Below are 19,682 nucleotides of genomic sequence, written 5' to 3'. Positions count from 1 at the left end.
TATATAAAAAACGCTGGTAGGGAAAGAGTTGCCTAGACAGGGGTTAAATTTAGTCCCAAGTTAAAATGCATGTTTGAATTGTCTCAGCAGAAAACAGCTTGCGCTGACATCTCTTAAAATACATCAGTGCCACTATTTGTAAAAACAACTGAAATGTCCTAATATAACTAAGGTCTAGTCCTGGATAAATCTAAACCCTGTCTGGGACACCGGCCCTAAGTGTCGTTTTCAAAGTTCCTGTAACAGGGTCATCCATTTTTAGGTTAAAGCACCTTCAGCACCTCATTTTATTTTAGGCTACAATCTCACGAATCCTGTAACTTTGCTATGACACAAATGCATGCTAACCTGTAAACACAGACAATCGTTCCAAATCCAAAGTATTCCATAAACAATCCAATACCATGGTGTTCCCAGAATTTGAACTGGCCACTTGCCACAGTAAATTTTCTACTTATTTGACTAAATATATAAATCATTGTTGACATTTCTCACTAATTTGACTCAATGTAAGAATCTTACGATTGAGCCTGTTGTTTGATTGCGACAAATATACAGTATAAATAATTTGGTTGAGGAAAAATATGAAAATACATCGAATCGGCTGCAATTCTTAAACAAATAGGTGGAGTGAAGCCTGTCTGACTGAGGTTGCGCATCGGGCGGCACGATCAGGGCCCAGCACGAGAAGAAATGAACGCGGAGGGAAGCTGATGACCTTCCGACGCCGAGGACATAATGACCTTTTTAATGAGTTTGCCACCACTGAGAAAATGGCACAAAACTCCTGATCTCACCCTTTCTGAGAAAGTAGTTGTTGCTGTAGAAAAGTGGAAAACGGCAAAAGCGCGCAAGTGAAAACATCTGTCAGGAGATTTAATTGGGTTCATTAGACAACACAGCTAGAGTTTCCAATTACAGGCCTAGATAATTAATTGCACTTGAAATTAAATATATTTCCTCATCAGCTTTTAATTAAACGTGACCCCTTGTTGTTGATTGAAATCCCAGATTCTCAGGGTGATCTAAGCTTCCCAGCGTGTTTACCTGAGGTGCACGGGGAGATGAGCTTGATTTTAAAAGGGGGTTGGGGTGTCTGTAATTACATGAAGTGATTAAGATCTATCGGCTTTGTGGCCTTTGCTGTTCTGATAACAAGGTCAGACTTAAACTTGCCCACCGGCTACCACATAACTTCAAGCAAAGGGTTTATCGACTAGTATTTAAAAACTTAATCTAGACAACGGTAGCTCTGTTTCAAAAGTGATTTGGTAAACTCTAAATAGACAGCAAACCTTGTGTGCCATATAGATAGCCCTGTAGCTCATCTGGTTCAAATACCAGCTAACACTGTAAGTTGCATTGGATCTGTCAAATCAATAAAGATGTAAATAGCACTCCGGGAGCTCCGACTTGATGTCAACGCTCTAATCGAACAGAAATATAAATACACAGCACTCACAAATGTCAATTTAATTTAAAAGAATAACTATTTTTTACATGCTTTCAATAGTGAATAAAATATATTTGCAGCATTTCATTTTCCACCTATTCTCTGTACTCATCCATCATCTTTATTTTTTCAATGAGCTCATTGCAGTGCATTCTGGGATTGGCTTTTCGCATCTCAATTTTCAACCGTGTGCAAATGTCAATGCAAGAAATTCTTTACCTTTCTTCGATAAAATATAATTTGATTTTACATTCTAATGAATTTTCATTCTAGGTAGTCATTCAAATCCATTTAAAGCTATCCAATATAAAATCTTGGGACAATGCTGTTATTTTTTATCTATGTTTGCAGGCATGGACCAACACTTATTCGAAACTGACACGCTCTCATCTTCTTACATTGGATTTTCTTGGGATTCGTGGGATTACTGGAAAAGCATAGCAGAATTACCAGCAGACACCTTGTAACATTGTGTCTATCAAAGCAGGCTTCAGGTATGCTCATAGGCATTGCCTATTGAACACAGTGCAAAACTACTAACAGTGATGCTATTTCAACACATGATAGTGGATAGATAACCATTCTTAGTAGCCCAATAAAATACGAAATGTTAACAATGCAGAAAAATCAAATCAAGACAATCGCTGCGTCAGAAACCGCCTAATTCCATATTATATAGTAGGCGAAAAGCAGTAGGCGAGTAGTATGTCCGAATTCATTCGTGAGCCCCCGGGACAGGAGATATCCAATGGAGAAAAAGAAGGAGAGGCGTTGTTTCATTCAAAAATGTTCAAAAGCGGTAACACGGCTCTATTCATATGCAAATAAATATATATTAAACAGCTGTCCCCCTTGGGTAAATTGCGTTTGTTTAACGCCATTCCAGTTAACGACTAACTTGTTGCTATGACGACATATGTCACATGGCGGTTGTAGTACCCCTGAATTCATTCATAATATCCATATTGATACTATATAGTACCTGCTGTTTTAACGGTCCTGCATCTAATTCAGTACCTAGTGTCACAGTATGCGATTTCAGACAAAGGGCAGGACTTATTCCTCACTTTGTTTGTCTTTTATTATTAATATGCTTCCCCAAAATAAATATAGTTTTGGGACACTAGGTGACATGAAATTGCCGTATTAAACTCTCTGTAACACTTTACTTGAAGAGGTGTTCATAAGACATGACGTAATGAATCCTTCATAACCATGACATGACACGTGTCATGATCATGAAGGAGATTTAATGCACATTTATGACAACTGTCATTAAGTGTCATTGTTCAGTTATGTCATTTTTAATGCAAAGATGACATTGTTAAAGATGTCTTTGTTATGACAACATGACATAAACCAATACATCATAACTTGTCATGACAACTTGACATTACCAAGACACAACTAACCATTTTTTTTACCAGTGAGACAAATTTAATTTGTCATTAAAAATTGTTAATACTCTGTTAAATAGTTTTATAACAGCATCATGAATATTTTTCTTGACCTCAACTACAGTGCTACAAATATAATTTCTTTCATTAAAATGTCATTAAGTGTTAATACTCTGTCATATAGTTTTATAACAGCGTCATGAATATTTTTCTTGACCTCAACTACAGTGCTACAAATATTATTTATTTTATTAAAATGTCATTAAGTGTTAATATTTTGTCATATAGTTTTATAACAACATCATGAATATTTTTCTTGACCTCAACTACAGTGCTACAAATATTATTTCTTTCATTAAAATGTCATTAAGTGTTAATACTCTGTCATATAGTTTTATAACAGCGTCATTAATATTTTTCTTGACCTCAACTACAGTGCTACAAATATTATTTATTTTATTAAAATGTCATTAAGTGTTAATACTCTGTCATATAGTTTTATAACAGTGTCATGAATATTTTTCTTGACCTCAACTACAGTGCTACAAATATTATTTCTTTCATTAAAATGTAATTAAGTGTTAATACTCTATCATATAGTTTTATAACAACATCATGAATATTTTTCTTGACCTCAACTACAGTGCTACAAATATTATTTCTTTCATTAAAATGTAATTAAGTGTTAATACTCTGTCATATAGTTTTATAACAGTGTCATGAATATTTTTCTTGACCTCAACTACAGTGCTACAAATATTATTTCTTTCATTAAAATGTCATTAAGTGTTAATACTCTGTCATATAGTTTTATAACAGCGTCATGAATATTTTTCTTGACCTCAACTACAGTGCTACAAATATTATTTATTTTATTAAAATGTCATTAAGATTTAATACTCTGTCATATAGTTTTATAACATCGTCATAAATATTCTTCAGTTCATAATGTTTCCTCCAGGTGTTAGAGAAATAAAATCAATCATCCAATAATAAAAATAATAATACTAATTAAAATTGATAAAACTATATTTTTATCATTAAATGAAAACAGTACATTAATGGGTTAAGCCATGTAGCACTGGGTCCCCATTGCTGCAAAAACGTCTCGGTTACGTATGTAACCCTCGTTCCCTGAAGGAAGGGAACGGAGACGTCACGTCGTGACCGACGAATTGGGAATTGGGAACCGCTTCGCGGGTGACCTATCTACTTCGAGAACTATCAGAAACGCCAATGAACTTGGCATGCAGGTATTTGCATAATGCCGGCGCCGCCCCGCCAGGTGCGTATATAAGGCGCAGGTGCATAATACCAAATCAGCTATATTATTGCTGAGAAGCCGAGCAACAGTGCCCGGCCTGAACAGCAATGGAACAGCAAACTGTGGCGACGGGACGTGACGTCTCCGTTCCCTTCCTTCAGGGAACGAGGGTTACATACGTAACCGAGACGTTCCCTTTCAGTCGGTCACTACGACGTCACGTCGTGACCGACGAATTGGGAATCCCTACCAAAACGCCACTGCAGCTGAACCCTTCCAGTGCCTGCAAAAGCCCTCCGCCCTCCACATAAAGGGGCGGAACCTAAGGCAAAATGCAGAAGGCCGGTCACTACCTGTTCCTTAACCCACGATAGTGAAGCAGCGAACTGGGAGAAGCGTCTAAACTGAGCGGAGCTAGAACACTGCGGAAGCCATCCCCTAAGAAGGTTAAATGGATGACATAAATATATGAAACAACCGACAGGTTGCTCAAAAAAAGTCTCTGAACAATACATGGTATGTTGAGAGGTGCAGAGCAGGCTCTGCTAAGGAAAAACGTGGAGGATTAGAACCCCACGGACTATACACACAAATGAACCCCACGTAGGGGACAAATGTGGACGCCTAGCCTACACAGGTTTACAGAGAATACATCAGTGATAGGTTGACAGCGGATGCTCCGCAACACCAGCTATCAGGGCGGTGGAGGAGAGGCAAAAACAGTTTTTTAGATGTTTTTGCCCCGATGGCCTTCCATAATGGTGCAAATGTGCAGCACCAAAATAGAGGCTCCAAGCCGACACACGAGCCGACCCTCGGCATTCTTAACTAGTTAGTAGAAAGAACCCGAGTGGAAACCGGTTCGACACGAACACTTTAGAATCTTGTGAACGTATTAGGTGTCGCCCAGCCTGCAGCTCTACAAATATCTGTTAGCGAGGAACCGCGAGCCAGTGCCCAAGATGATGCCACACTGCGTGTAGAGTGGGCACGTAAATTAAATGGACAAGGCACATTCTGCTTTTGATATGCAAGGGCTATAGTATCCACAATCCAATGGGACATCCTCTGCTTGGTGACAGCTTTTCCTTTCTGCTGACCACCGTAACAAACAAAGAGCTGATCTGAGGTCCTAAAACTTTGCGTCCTGTCTATATACACACGTAGTGCACGAACAGGGCATAACAAAGCCATGGCTGGTTCTGCCTCCTCCAAAGGCAGTGCTTGGAGATTCACCACTTGATCTCTAAAAGGAGTGGTGGGAACTTTGGGCACAAAGCCGGGCCGGGGTCTCAGTGTTACGCTGGATGCAGCCGGCCCGAACTGAAGGCACGATTCATCGACCGAAAATGCATGAATATCCCCTATCCTCTTAACAGAAGCCAAAGCAAGGAGTGTTAATGTTTTCATTGTAAGAAATTTAACACTCACACTATGCAGAGGCTCGAATGGGGCTTCCTGGAGTGATTTCAGCACCAAGGACAGGTCCCAAGGAGGAATAGAGGGGGGACGCGAAGGATTCAGTCTTCGAGCGCCTCTGAGAAATCTAATGACTAGGTCGTGCTGACCCACTGTTCTACCGTTTACGGGTGAATGGTGAGCTGATATCGCAGCGATATCGACTTTAATAGTGGATGGTGACAGCCTATTCTCCAAACGACGCTGGAGATATAAAAGCACAACACTAATCGGGCATTCTCGGGGGTTTTCACTTCGGGAAGAACACCAGTCGACAAACAGGTTCCATTTAAGCGCGTAAGCCTGTCTCGTAGACGGCGCTCGCGCAGCAGCAATAGTGTTAGATACCTCTTGCGGTAAATCACTCATATCCTCCGTGCCCCGTCCAGAGACCACACATGGAGGTTCCACAGGTCGGGGCGCGGGTGCCATAATGTGCCGTCTTGTTGAGAAAGAAGGTCCTTCCTCAGGGGAATCTTCCACGGAGGGGCTGTCGCGAGGAGAGAGAGTTCTGGAAACCAACTCCTGGTTGTCCAATACGGTGCCACCAACAGCACGCTCTCCTCGTCCTCCCGGATTTTGCATAAGGTTTGCGCAATGAGGCTCACCGGAGGGAACGCGTATTTGCGCATGTTTCGCGGCCAGCTGTGTGCCAATGCATCCACGCCGAGCGAGTCGTCGGCTAGTGAATAGAACAGGCGACAATGGGTCGTCTCTGGGGAAGCAAACAGATCTATCTGCGCTTTGCCGAAACGTCTCCAAATTTGCTGAACCGCAATGGGGTGGAGTCGCATTCGCCGGGACGCGCAGCCCGAGAGAGCGCATCCGCCTCTACATTGAGCGTGCCCGGGATGTAAATGGCACGAAGAGACCTCAAATTCTTCTGACTCCAAGTGAGGAGGTGACGGGCGAGATGCGACAGGTGACGCGAGCGTAAACCGCCTTGACGATTGATGTACGCCACGGTCGCAGTGTTGTCTGTACGAACTAATACATCTTTGCGCGTAACTCGTTGCTGAAACGGACGAGCGCAAGATATACAGCCCACATTTCCCGGCAGTTTATGTGCCAATGCAGCTGGGGTGTCGTCCAGACCCCCGAAGCCGCAAGCCCATCGTACGTGGCCCCCCACCCCGTGTCTGACGCATCTGTGCATACTATCGCATGCCTGGAGACCTGTCTCAGAGGCACACCGGCTCGGAGAAACGCACGGTCTGACCACGGAGTGAAAGTGCGACGACACGCAGGTGTAATGGTAACACGGTGAATGCCGCGCAGCCACGCTCTCCTCGGGACTCGATCGTGAAGCCAATGCTGAAGCGGTCGCATATGAAGCAGTCCGAGCGGAGTTACAGCTGCGGCTGCTGCCATATGCCCCAAAAGCTTCTGAAATTGTTTCAGCGGGACCGCGCTCTTGCTCTTGAATGTATTCAGGCAAGTCAGAATCGACTGTACACGCGCTTCTGTTAGACGAGCTGTCAAATCGATCGAGTCCAGTTCCATACCGAGAAAAGAGATTCTCTGCACGGGGCAAAGCTTGCTCTTTTCCCAGTTGACCCGAAGACCCAAACGAGCGAGGTGTTTTAAAGTTAAATCTCTGTGATCGCACAGCGTCTGACGTGTTTGAGCTATTATTAGCCAATCGTCCAGATACGCGAGAATGCGCACACCTCTCTCTCTCAGGGGTTTCAAAGCCCCCTCCACTACTTTGGTGAATACACGGGGCGACAGAGAGAGCCCGAATGGGAGGACTTTGTACTGGTATGCTCGCCCCTCGAACGCAAAGCGGAGAAAAGGCCTGTGTCGGGGGAGAATCGATACGTGAAAGTACGCGTCCTTCAGGTCGATAGATGCGAACCAATCGTTTGGACGAATGCATGGAAATATGCGTTTGGGCGTCAGCATTTTGAACGGCATTCTGTGAAGTGCACGGTTCAGCGAACGCAGGTCCAAGATCGGTCGCAAGCCGCCGCTTTTCTTGGGTACAATAAAGTAAGGGCTGTAAAACCCCGACCTCATCTCGGCTGGAGGGACCGGCTGGATCGCGTCTTTCGCCAATAAGACAGCGATCTCCGCACGGAGGACGTGCGCATCGGCAGCTCTCACCGTAGTGAAACGAACGCCGGAGAATTTGGGGGGACGCCGGGCAAATTGGATCGCATAGCCGAGACGAATCGTGCGTAAAAGCCAACGCGACGGGCTGGGAAGCTGTTCCCACGCCCCCAGATACCGTGCGAGAGGGACTAAAGGCACGATCGGTGTACCCGCGGCGGGCGCAACGGAGGTGATCGCCGGTGTGTGCGTAACGGCCGCACTGACAGCAGTGTTGTGTGTGATAACACTCACCTGAGTCCGTTGCTGGGTGGTTGAGTAAGGGAGGCTCTGCTGAAGACACCTCACACCACTCGATGCACCCTCTGGCGAAGGAGGAGGGAGACGATGGGTTATGAGCCCGTAGCTGTCTCCTACCGGCTGAGAGCGCGGTGGGGTTATGAGCCCGTGCGTCGCTCTCGTTCTCCTCTGATGAGTCGGAGAACGAGGGGGGGTTATGAGCCCTCTCGTATCTCCGGAGCTCATCTGAAGACCTAGAGATGGAAGTGGAATTCGCTCTTTTTGTGGATTTGTGGGTGCCGACTGAAAAGTCGGCGGAACAGAAAAATGAAACAAAAGATTCCCCAACCGGCCCTCCTCCGGTGGGGGGAGTGGTGCCTTCACCATCTCCCGAAGAGCGATCCCCTCCATCTCTAGGTCGCCCGTCTCAGGGCCGCTTTGATCTTCTTTTACCACCCTTTGCAGCGGGCTGAGCGGGCGGGGCGGGCTGCTGACGACCGGTTCCTCGCTTCTTAGAAGAGCCCCGGGGAGGAACGGAGGCGGCCGCCGCAGGACGCCCTCGGCGAGGAGCAGGCTGAGGCGCCGACGTGGATGGGGCAGGCGCAGGACGCTTCCGACGTGGCATGATCTGAGCGATGGCCTCAGTCTGCTTCTTGGCCGCGGAGAATTGCTGCGCAAACTCCTCGACCGTCTCGCCGAACAGGCCGGTCTGGGAAACCGGAGCATTCAGGAGCCGGGTTTTATCAGCGTCCTTCATGTCCGCCAGACACAGCCAGAGATGGCGTTCCTGGACTACCAGGGTAGACATCGCACGCCCGACGGCGCGTGCGGTGACCTTGGTCGCACGAAGCGCCAGATCAGTAGCCGCACGTAGTTCAGAGAACTCCGCCGAGTCGTGACCTCCCGCGTGCAGATCCCTCAGAGCCTTAGCCTGATGAACCTGCAGCAATGCCATGGCATGCAGGGCAGAGGCTGCCTCCCCACAAGCCTTGTAAGCAGCACCGGACAGCGCCGAAGACTGCTTACAGGCCCGTGAGGGGAGAGTAGGCTGGTCCCGCCAGGAGGAAGCGACACCGTCCGGACACAACTGCATCGCGACCGGGCGCTCCACTGACGGGATACCAGTGTACCCCTTGGCATCTCCACCCTCGAGAGAGGTGAGAGGTGAAGGCTGATACGGCCGGTTCCGGGCGGAAAACGGGGTTTTCCACGACCGCGTCAGCTCTTCATGCACCTCGGGGAAGAAAGGCACCGGGGGCGAGGACTGAGAAGCCCTGGCACCCCCGAAGAACCAATCATCGAGGCGGGACGGTTCAGGTGGGGGAGGTTTAGTCCACTCCAAGCCGACCGCCTCCGCCGCCCGAGCGAGCATGGCTGCCATCTCAGGGTCGAACGCAGAAACCGCAACCTGGCCCGAAGGCGGGAGCGGATCCGGATCGACGTCCGAGGCTGACAACCCCCCCTCCGACGTTACGGTGGATATCGCGTCAGGTGGAGGCTCGACAGAGCGCGAGGACACCGTAGAACACGGGCCGCTCGTCTCCATCGGGACCTCCGCTGGCAACGGATCAGGGCGCTGGGAGCTACTGGACGAACCAGCAGACCGACCCAGCACCGTTATACGGAGGTCATCCTTCGCCAATCTGGTAGCTGCGCCCTTAGCAGCACCAGACTGGGAAGGCGGGGGCCGTTTCCGGAGGAACGACACCCGTCTCCGCAAATCCGCTATAGTCATGCCCTCGCAGACGGGGCATGAACTATCACGCAACGCTGCCTCTGCGTGCTGGAGCCCCAGACACGAGAGACAACGCTTGTGGCCATCCTGGGGGGCGATAAACACACCGCATCCAGAAACGGAGCACGGACGGAAATCCATCTTTAAAAAGACGACCCCGACCGTGACACGAATGAGTGGCTGTCTTTAAAAAGACACAAAGCTCAAACGTGCTGCTCTTTTAGGGAAATCACTCTTTTGTGCGAGCTGGTGAAACACACAGGGAGAGGCAAACGCACTCACTCGAACTTAAATCCTAAATGAAGAGATAGAGAGGGAGAGAAAGGGTGGAGTAAAAACACTGCGAGCCTCCGCTGAGGTGTCGTTGTCCAACCAACTTCGGCAAGCTGAGATATTTTCTTCCCACACAGCACAGGATCTACGAAGATCAGTCAACAGCTTCTCGAGAGCAGATGTCTGCCGGCTTCGAAGCAATAAAGCTGATTTGGTATTATGCACCTGCGCCTTATATACGCACCTGGCGGGGCGGCGCCGGCATTATGCAAATACCTGCATGCCAAGTTCATTGGCGTTTCTGATAGTTCTCGAAGTAGATAGGTCACCCGCGAAGCGGTTCCCAATTCCCAATTCGTCGGTCACGACGTGACGTCGTAGTGACCGACTGAAAGGGAACAGTTAATTACATTAAATTAATTAATTTTATGAATATAATTTTTGTTAGTTATTTCTTAGTCAGAAAATGTCCATATTATAATATATATTATATAACACTTTTTGACATTTTCAATTTGTAGCACTGTAGTTGAGGTCAAGAAAAATATTAATGATGCTGTTATTAAACTATTTGACAGAGTATTAACACTTAATGACATTTAAATGACAGTTTAATGTAATATTAACCCATGAAGCTTGGTAGTGTCTTAAGTTTGATAATTATTCTGCTATGTCATGTTTCTTTCTTTCTTTCTTTCTTTCTTTCTTTTTTAACGCCATATCAGCTTCTAAGGCTATATTCATGGCAAGAATAACAATTAAATCTAAGGAAGATTAATAAAGATGTTTCTATGTCATGTTTATGACAGATTTATGACAAGTTATGTTCTATTTGTTTATGTCAAGTTATCATAACAAAGAAATCTTAAACAATGTCATCTTTGCATTAAAAATGACATAATTAAACAAATGACACTTAATGACAGTTGTCATAAACTGAAAAATTTCTCCTTTATGTTCATGACACGTGTCATGTCATGATAATGAAGGTGTCATGTCAGTCTTATGAACACTCCTTTGAAACACTCTTTGCTTGCTCAACACTTGTTGGCTTATTTACAATAAATAAGTTTTCGATTTACAAATAAAAACAAAAATTACCAAATTAGACACCTTTTAATCATTCATGATTTTAATATAAGATTGTAATATCATACCATGACTGTATATGAATAAAGTCATGCCTCATTTACAATATACGTTTCTCATAAGAAAGAAAATGTGAACTTACCTATAAAGTAGGCCAACAGGAACACCAGTGTGACAGAGATGAGAATGGCACTGAGGGCAGCACATTTCCAGTTGCAATGCTTGTAGGGTTTCTTCAGGCTGAAGGCGGGCCGCGAAAATGTGCTTCGTGGCAGGGGACGGGGCGGGGGCGAGTACACCGTGCTGGACGTCAAGGGGTAGCCGGGTGACGTAGTGCAGTATAAGGGCGAAGTCCCGCCAGGCTTGAACAGAAAGTGTCTGGAGAGACGCAGAAAACGTTATTGCTTACGTTCAGAAAACATTGGTCGGACAGTACGTGTGTGTGTGTGTGTGTGTTTTGTAATCATGTTAACCAGTGTCTGTAGACTGTAAAGAGTCGTGTCCCCGCACTGATCGGTACAGCACTTTTCTGAGCAGTTGCCATAGTCACCTCTGAGTGCCGCCTGCCAGCAGGACGCACTGTGCCCCCGAGGGCTGCGTTATATCGAAATTTTGAATCAATATCAGATTTAATTTACAGCACGAGTAACCACGGTGGTTTCTTGTTAATACAAGCCATCGTGGTGACTTCTAATTCACCTTAAGGGCGCGTGTCAGGATATTGCAAGATGCACACTATGAAGACAGCTTAGTTGTACAACGAGGACAGTTTCAAATAGGTAAAGGCATTAATTAAAAAAAAAATGCTGTCAAGGTTAAAAGTGCGGTACCGACCAAATGAGGGGGCACTCAGAAATGAACAACGCAACCCCAACAAAGTAAAGAAAACTTTTAAATTCTAAAACCTAGCACACACTAAATTGTGGAAGATTGTCACCCTTTCATGTTTAAAGCCAATTAATAAAAAAACGTCTACAATAAATGCATTTATAGTTATGCAATAATCGAATTTGGTGATTTAACTGTGAATGCGATAGGTGACACGTCTTCATCTAATGTGCGCTCGGCCTGTTAAACAGTTAATGAGCTAATAAGTCACATTCAGTGTTAGTATTTACAATCATCGTCAATAAATGTGCAACTCGTACAGTAAGTGATGAAACAGGTTAGCTTTGGTTACATGAAGTTAGGTGCGTATACTTCGGTTACGCTATGTGATGAAATGAAAATTGAGTGTGCACAGGTACCACGATGCAGCATGGCAAAGCAGATTCCGCCAGTGACGGCAGCCGCGGTCAGATCATGCAACATACCCGTCGGTGTAAGCGCCGTCACGGCGAGCTGTGGCCAGTGTGTCCATCTCTATAAAGTTGTCCTGTAATGTCTCTAGGAATGTCTGCTTTGCTATGTTTCTACACACAGGTGGAGAGATGGACAAATGGAAAGTGAGACGTGCAAGAGGAAGACACAGAAAAATGCGACTGGTGAGTTTGCGTGAACGGCCGACGAGGACAAACAGAGAGACCCTTATGGAACTAAAGTGTTGTGTGTGTGCGTTTTTCGGCCCCGTGGAACCTCCCCCCTCGGTCCCAGGAGCGTTCTCGCTCTTGTACCGCACATGTACCTTGTGTTGTACGACCCATGCCTCTCTCTGCAAGCGTCCTGTTCTTCTCTGATAAACATTAGAGTATTCTGGCTCCTTTATGATTGTGGTTGGAAGAAAACAAGGCATTACTTTTCCATGCACGCTCTTTGTGTTTCGGGGGCTGACACAACACTTTTCAGAAGAATCACACATTATACCGACAGATTTCCCATGAGGTTATGCTAAATATGGCTTTAAAGAAAAGTTGGCTCTGAAGTGACAATTCTGTTATCATTTACTCATCCCAGTGTTGTTCCAAACGCGTACGACTTGTGTTATGCTGTGAAAAGGAAACTGAAAGATGTTTTTAAAGAACTGTAATGGCTGTTTTCATGCAATTAAAATGGATGGGGATGCAAAAGCACCAAAAAGCTATCTACACAGTACAATTCTTCTAAAAACGTGATAGCTTTGGGTAAGGAACAAAAACTGAGTTGTTATTCCCTGAAAATCTCTCTGATACATTTGTGACATTCATGTGGATAAGAAACAATGTTTGATTCTTCAACAAATGCATTTGTTTTTAACCAAATTTGAATCTGAATCTGTCAGACAAAAATGGTCCCAGGCTGGTACTTGAGCAGTAAGTAACCTTTAAAAAGGTCCTAATATGTACCATCAGTGTTGGGGGTATCGCATTACAAGTACAAGTACAAGTGCATTACGTAATAATATTACTTTTCTGAAGTAACAAGTAAAGTAACGCATTACTTTTTAAATGTACACATTAAAATTTGAATTATTTTTTCAAAAAAGGATTAAAAAAAATTATGTACTGAATTAAACTAAATGTAGTCACATTATGCCCTCTATGCGTACACATCTGTGTGGGAATAGTTTGAGTCAGAAACTGAGATGGCAGGCCAGAGCTCCACAATTTTGTTTTGAAATATGCAATTTCTAAATGCAGAACTTTTCAGTCATAAAAACCCCTGCAAGGCCTGAAAGACATCAAGCCTCAGCCAAGAAAAACTAACGGAAAAGTAACTAAAAAATAACGTAAGCATTACTTTCCATGAAAAGTAAACAAGTAACGCAATTAGTTACTTTTTTTGGGTGTAACTTAATATTGTAATCCATTACTTCTTAAAAGCAACTTTCCCCAACACTGTGTACCATACATTTTGCACCAATAAGTACCTTTGAGCTGCTAATATGCACTCTTGGGTACCAATATGTACTTTTGAGGTAGGGGTGCGTGGGGCACAAACTAACGCAGGGTTAATTGTAACACGGACCATTTACATTGTTGCACAGGGTTGAGCGATTTCGTTTTCCCCCTAATGTTTTCACGCTGCAAAAAGACAGTCTCCCGCAAATTTATGGAAAGGAATAACATTTTTCCATAGAAATATTGATGAAAGAGTGTTTTGATGGCATTTAAGTACATTTTTCATCATATGTTTTTGTTTCGGTTTTTGAGTTGGGTGTGTAAGATAACAAAAATGTTATGTCATCTTAATCAGTGTTTTGTTGACTAAAACATAGCATCATTATGAAATATGTCTGTCACTCTTAGCAACTTTTTTGGTAGGCTTGAAAATATTTTCAATCAGCGGGGTTAATTGTAACACTGTGTTACAACTAACCCCTCAGCAATAACAATATGAAAACTGCTAACGTTAGTGTAATTCTTGCTGTTGTTTTAAATAGGCTACACACAAATGATTGCTGGCTGCCAACAAAATAAATGTGCCTGTCTTATCAAAAATTTTGTGTCAAATTTATTTGTGTTCATATCTTTAATATTGACTGAATAAGGTCACGTCAAAGATTGAAATCATAATGAAATTAATGGCGAAAATCAGACTTTGACATTTGTATTCATTTATAATAGAACTATGGTTAGATGAGGGATGAATAGTGTAGATACCTGTCTATTATAGACAAACAATATTCAGTATATAGACGAAATGGTATTGAAATATTTGCCTGCAAACTTATTTTTCAGCCAGTGTAACAACTAACCCCCTGCCTGTTACAATCAACCCCACCTATGGGGTAAGTTGTAACGTTTGCACTTTTGGTGTAATTGTCCAAGAATGGTAAGTACTAGAAACAAACTTCAAATGTTCATTTCTAGCAAAGATGTATGTGATGCTTGTGTAAAAATATAATTAATCAAACTCAATTTTTTTATGATTGAGCCAAAACCAAAAAGCATTAGGTTGTGCCCCGCTGTACTTGTTGGTGGGGTGCCGCCCCAGTGACAGCTAGGGATATTTTTTGACCATTTTTTTTCTGACAGAGTAATTTAGATCACTGCTCTGAAATATTAATTCATATTTTTCAATTGCCACTTACCGACTTAACAATCCAGTCGCCGTGGATAGGTAGATTATTAGTGAACAATTACTTAAATTATAGCTTTTTACAGAAATCTATAGGGTAATGTATGAATTCACAGGACGTGGGATGCGGGGCATAGGTCTTTAATCGTACTTTACGACGGCTCTTGAAAGCTAAAGTACCATACATTGTAATTGCTTGGAAATAACAACCATTACAATTCTTCAAAACTTCTCCTTGTTCCCAAGAATGGACGTTTTATGGATTGAAGCAACATGAAAGTGAATAAATGATGATAGAAGTTTATTTTGGGTAAACTAATCCTAAACGATTGTTTTTTGTCAATAAAAAAAAAGAGTTTCCCAAAGCAGAAGGTTATTAGCATTCAGAAACTGTGTACAGTATATTCAGTAAGCAAGTCTGCAGCGGCTACACAGCCCCTGAGATCGCTGTTCCATAAGGTAAAACTGAGACGATGCAATGGAGAAATGAACTTTCAACATGCAGAACGAAAGCTCAACACTTTCAATTCAACAAGAGAAAATGCTTGTTTCACATGGCCTGCTCCGTACATTTGTTTGTTTCGCGACTGGGAGGTAAATTGAAGTTTTACAATGAAGATAAGTCAGGCGCAGACAACAGATGAACACGCGGAAGCAGCCAATGACAGGGTAGCATTTCCTGGCTCTCATCCACTGAGGGTTCGGTAAGCCTACACATCCAGGGACTCATCCAATCCATTTCAGCCCGCCGTACAAAAGCTGTGAGAGGGTACCATTATAAGGCCATTAGCTAAAGCCCAAATGACAGACCATCTTTCACTGCCCTTGTGGATATTGCTAATGGTTCCAATTTCATCAGAGGGATTCAGATAATTGATCGCTCTTTTTTTAGATCGGAGGGAGGGGGGTGGGAGTTTGTGTGATGTCACTGATTTATTTGATTTCCGTCACTCTCCTCATGCCGCAGATCGGCTCGCGTGGCCATCTGTTTCTCTCCCCCGCGGGAATACCTGGTCCAGATTAAAGTTTGGGAAAATCCACGGTGTTTAATCAGTCATTATGTTGCTAACTGTCCCACCGCAAATTCAAATTAACATTCATTTTCCTGTTGAGTGGACCGTTCACACCTAACCGGTCACGAGCACATCAAGAAGACAGTGAGTACACGGCTTTCGTGTGAATTCCCTGGTGCTTACGAGTATTATTAGCACCATGCAATGGGAGACAGTTTTGTTTGAGTTTTGATAATGTGAAAAACAATGAGCTGGGATGCTCATGTGGGTAATGGAGGTTTAAGTTGGCTTGCAACATTTTTCGTTCTCATACCAAAATTTGCTATTACTTTCTACAATAAATGTCTGAGTTTGAAATTTACAAAATAAAAAAATGTCCCAATCAAAATTTTTTCTCTTTTAATACTGAGTGAACTTTAAAGGGACACTCCACATTTTAATATGCTCATTTTCCAGCCCCCCTAAAGGTAAACATTTAATTTTTAACATTTTGGAATCCATTCAGCTGATCTCCGGGTCTGGCGCTAACATTTTTAGCATAGCTTAGCACAATCCATTAAATCTGATTAGACCATTAGCATTGCGCTAAAAATAACCATAGAGTTTCGATATTTTTCCTATTTAAAACTTGACTCTTCTGTAGTTACATCGTGTGCTAAGAACGATGGAAAATTAAAAGTTGTGATTTTCTAGGCAGATATGGCTAGGAACTATACTATTATTCTGGCGTAATAATCAAGGACTTTGCTGCTGTAACATGGCTGCAGCAGGCGTAGTGATATTACGCAACTTTTAATTTTCCGTCAGTCTTAGTACATCCATTCAGCTGATCTCTGGGTCTGGCGCTACCACTTTTAGCATAGCTTAGCATAATTCATTGAATCTGATTAGACCATTAGCATTGCGCTCAAAAATAATGAAAGAGTTTCGATATTTTTCCTATTTAAAACTTGACTCTTCTGTAATTCCATCGTGTACTAAGACCGATAGAAAATATAAAATTGCGATTTTCTAGGCAGATATTGTTAGGACTATACCCTCATTCTGACGTAAAAATTAAGGACTTTGCTGCCGTAACATGGCTGCAGCAGGCGTAGTGATATTACGCAACTTTTAATTTTCTGTCGGTCTTAGTACACTATGTAACTACAGAAGAGTCCATTTTTAAATAGGAAAATATAAAAAAAATTTGGTTATTTTTTAGCGCGATGCTAATGGTCTAATCAGATTCAATGGATTATGCTTAGCTATGCTAAAAGTGGTACCGCCAGACCCGGAGATCAGCTGAGTGGATTCCAAAATGGTAAAAATGAAATGTTTAACTCTAGGGGAGCTGGAAAATGAATATATGTATAAAAAAGTAGAATGTCCCTTTAAATATAAAATACCTACACCTCCAAATATCCCCTTAGCTAAACATACACATGTACATCACAGGTCTCATAATCTCTTAAGTGTCAAGTGAGAGAAACATTAAAACTTTTTCAGCATCTAAACTAAACATTTGAGCGGTCTGCCGGTTGGGCTGTACGATAGCTGGAGGTAATCTGAACATCAGCGTGTATCAATCCTCTTCAGGCTGCTCTGACAGTGCTGATTTCTCTTCACCATGCATGAGGAGCAGTCTGGGCAATGTAAACAGACATCTGAAAGGTTCTTGACTCATCTCCTCCACACGATAGAGGTAAACAGAGCGAGGGCTGATGGGAGATAAATAAAGAGCCGAGTTTGTGGCAAGGCCCTCCCATTCAGAGCCTTGAGAGAAATCACCCACTTATTGCGTTCGGGGCATGAGACACTGTATTAAATCAACAACATTACGGCACCGCGGTAGGCGAAATAAAACAACGCTTTTCTCTTGTTGTATATTTATGCATGTTGACCTGACGCAGGGATTTAAATAACGAGAGAGACGCATACATAAAAAGGCTACGTGACAGCCCGAAATCTCAAATAAGCTACAATGCTGCTTATTAAAACCTAAAGACTCATTATTAAGCATTAAGAGAGCAGTTGATCTTTTAAGCGGATTGATCTTTCATGCAGCCAGCATATGCATGCCTAAGATTATATATGCATTATAAATATCAGGTGAAGATCACAGTCCCAAACGTACCTGGTCTCTAGTGGGACGTTGCTATTTAGAAGCCAGTTGTCCTGGGCGCTGCCTGAGTCCTGGGCACTTGTAGGACCCTCATTGAGAGTCGAGTTATCGGTGGGTGCCGGGCTCGGGTTACTGCGCTGGGTGTAGTTGCTGTGACTCAGGGAGCCGACGGAGGCGCTGTGGTGCTGGCTGGGCGAGTGGGAGTGAGAGAGGGGCAGCGGCGGTGTCCGTAAACGGGAATGATTCTGGAAGGAGCCTTCTGGATTTAGAAAGAGAGAGAAAAACAGAGTCAATAACATAAACAGTACTATCAGCAAACGCATTAAATTAAGTAATTAACATCTCTGTTTAAGAAAGATTTTGCTGTGTTCATTAGCGTTTAGTGCGCTGATTATTTATTTGTAGTGTGTGTCTGAAACTGCACAACAAGTCAACAAGTCAATTTTCATTAGAAAGCATTTTATTGGAAATAGATAGCAATCTGCTTAGACAGCAGATTGTCCTCTGGGGGCGCACTAACAAAATATCTGTATACGAGAGGGTTACTGATGTTGGGCTTTTATTGACAAATAAAAGTTATTTTATAGCCAATAGCAGGCGTTTAAGTAACAACTTTAGGACTAAATTATCGCACACTTTCATCTTCAAATAGTCTCTATTTATGTTTAGCTAAACAAGTGTTGCATACTATTTAGATACGAGGTGTAGTTTACATATTTAAAGTGAAAGTCATAAAAAGTCATTCATTTCAACGGCAGCTGCCGATTTAAAGCGTCATGAGCGACTGATTGATGTGACAGACGTATGCAAATTTTATGCTAATGCGAAGCAACACAGTGCCGAAACAACATATTGGTGTGCAAACAGTGAAGCTAACATGATCTTCTACAATTATAGCGTTAAAATTATAACGCAAATAGAGCGAAACTACTGTCAGTATAAACACACTTTACACTCAAAATTAACTTAACAAATTAAGTTGCATTTGGTTATATAGGAAAAAAACTGTGCTTATGTGTGGCGCTATTAGCATGTTTAGGTGAGACAGGGTGATGGAGCGCTTAACCAACTGTCAGAGATAAACAGAAGTGCACTTCACAAAGGTACTCATTGTCACACTGAAACAGCAGGAATCACACAAACAGCATCAGTTGGAAAATACACCGCTGACAGTCTGTCATTATCAAGTAGACTAAATAACCAGCATCAACCTGTTTGAAATTCACGAACTTAACCAAGCCCAGTTTGTCAGGTTGGGCTTCGTTTTAAGCAACCGACAATGCCAAATTGTCACTTTGCATCATGTACGACGTGGGGCTATCAGACTGAAGATCCTGAGAATCAGATTGTGGCAATCCGGATGCAGATAAAGACTCTTGTGTCCTTGTGCGTGCCGCAGGCCTTCATTTCCATATCAGCTAACCCATTCATCAATCAATATACTAACGCCTCATTGCGCTAAGAACCTGTACTTAACAAGAACAAAGCTGTTTCGGTTAACACCTGTCGACAACATTCAATGGCCTCTTAGCTAGAGAGACTTTTGTTTTGCTAGAGTTTCTCTTAAGTGGGTAGTGCGCTAAAGATGTTTATTTACATATGAGCAATGCAACCCTGGGTTAGTATGCA

General features: G+C 43.2%; 1 protein-coding gene across 11 annotated transcripts in view; it reads right to left on the bottom strand.

Moving 5' to 3' along the window:
• The window catches only part of tenm4 (teneurin transmembrane protein 4), a 287,452-nt gene that overhangs the window by 131,688 nt on the left and 136,082 nt on the right, over window positions 1-19,682 (bottom strand). For 5 of the 11 annotated variants that reach the window (XM_055195958.2, XM_055195960.2, XM_055195962.2 and 2 more), the window contains 3 exons: window positions 18,066-18,312; window positions 12,314-12,412; window positions 11,143-11,378 (listed from right to left, as the gene is read on the bottom strand). In XM_055195958.2, the coding sequence (XP_055051933.1) occupies window positions 11,143-11,378; window positions 12,314-12,412; window positions 18,066-18,312 (582 nt within the window). Of the gene's footprint in view, window positions 1-11,142; window positions 11,379-12,313; window positions 12,413-12,624; window positions 12,700-18,065; window positions 18,313-19,682 lie in introns of all 11 variants that reach the window. The other 6 variants (XM_055195961.2, XM_055195966.2, XM_055195964.2 and 3 more) reach the window with 4 other exon arrangements.

Source organism: Misgurnus anguillicaudatus, chromosome 24 (genome assembly GCF_027580225.2).
Source record: "Misgurnus anguillicaudatus chromosome 24, ASM2758022v2, whole genome shotgun sequence".
Classification (NCBI taxonomy): domain Eukaryota; kingdom Metazoa; phylum Chordata; class Actinopteri; order Cypriniformes; family Cobitidae; genus Misgurnus; species Misgurnus anguillicaudatus.
This window is presented reverse-complemented; position numbering and strand designations above follow the sequence as displayed.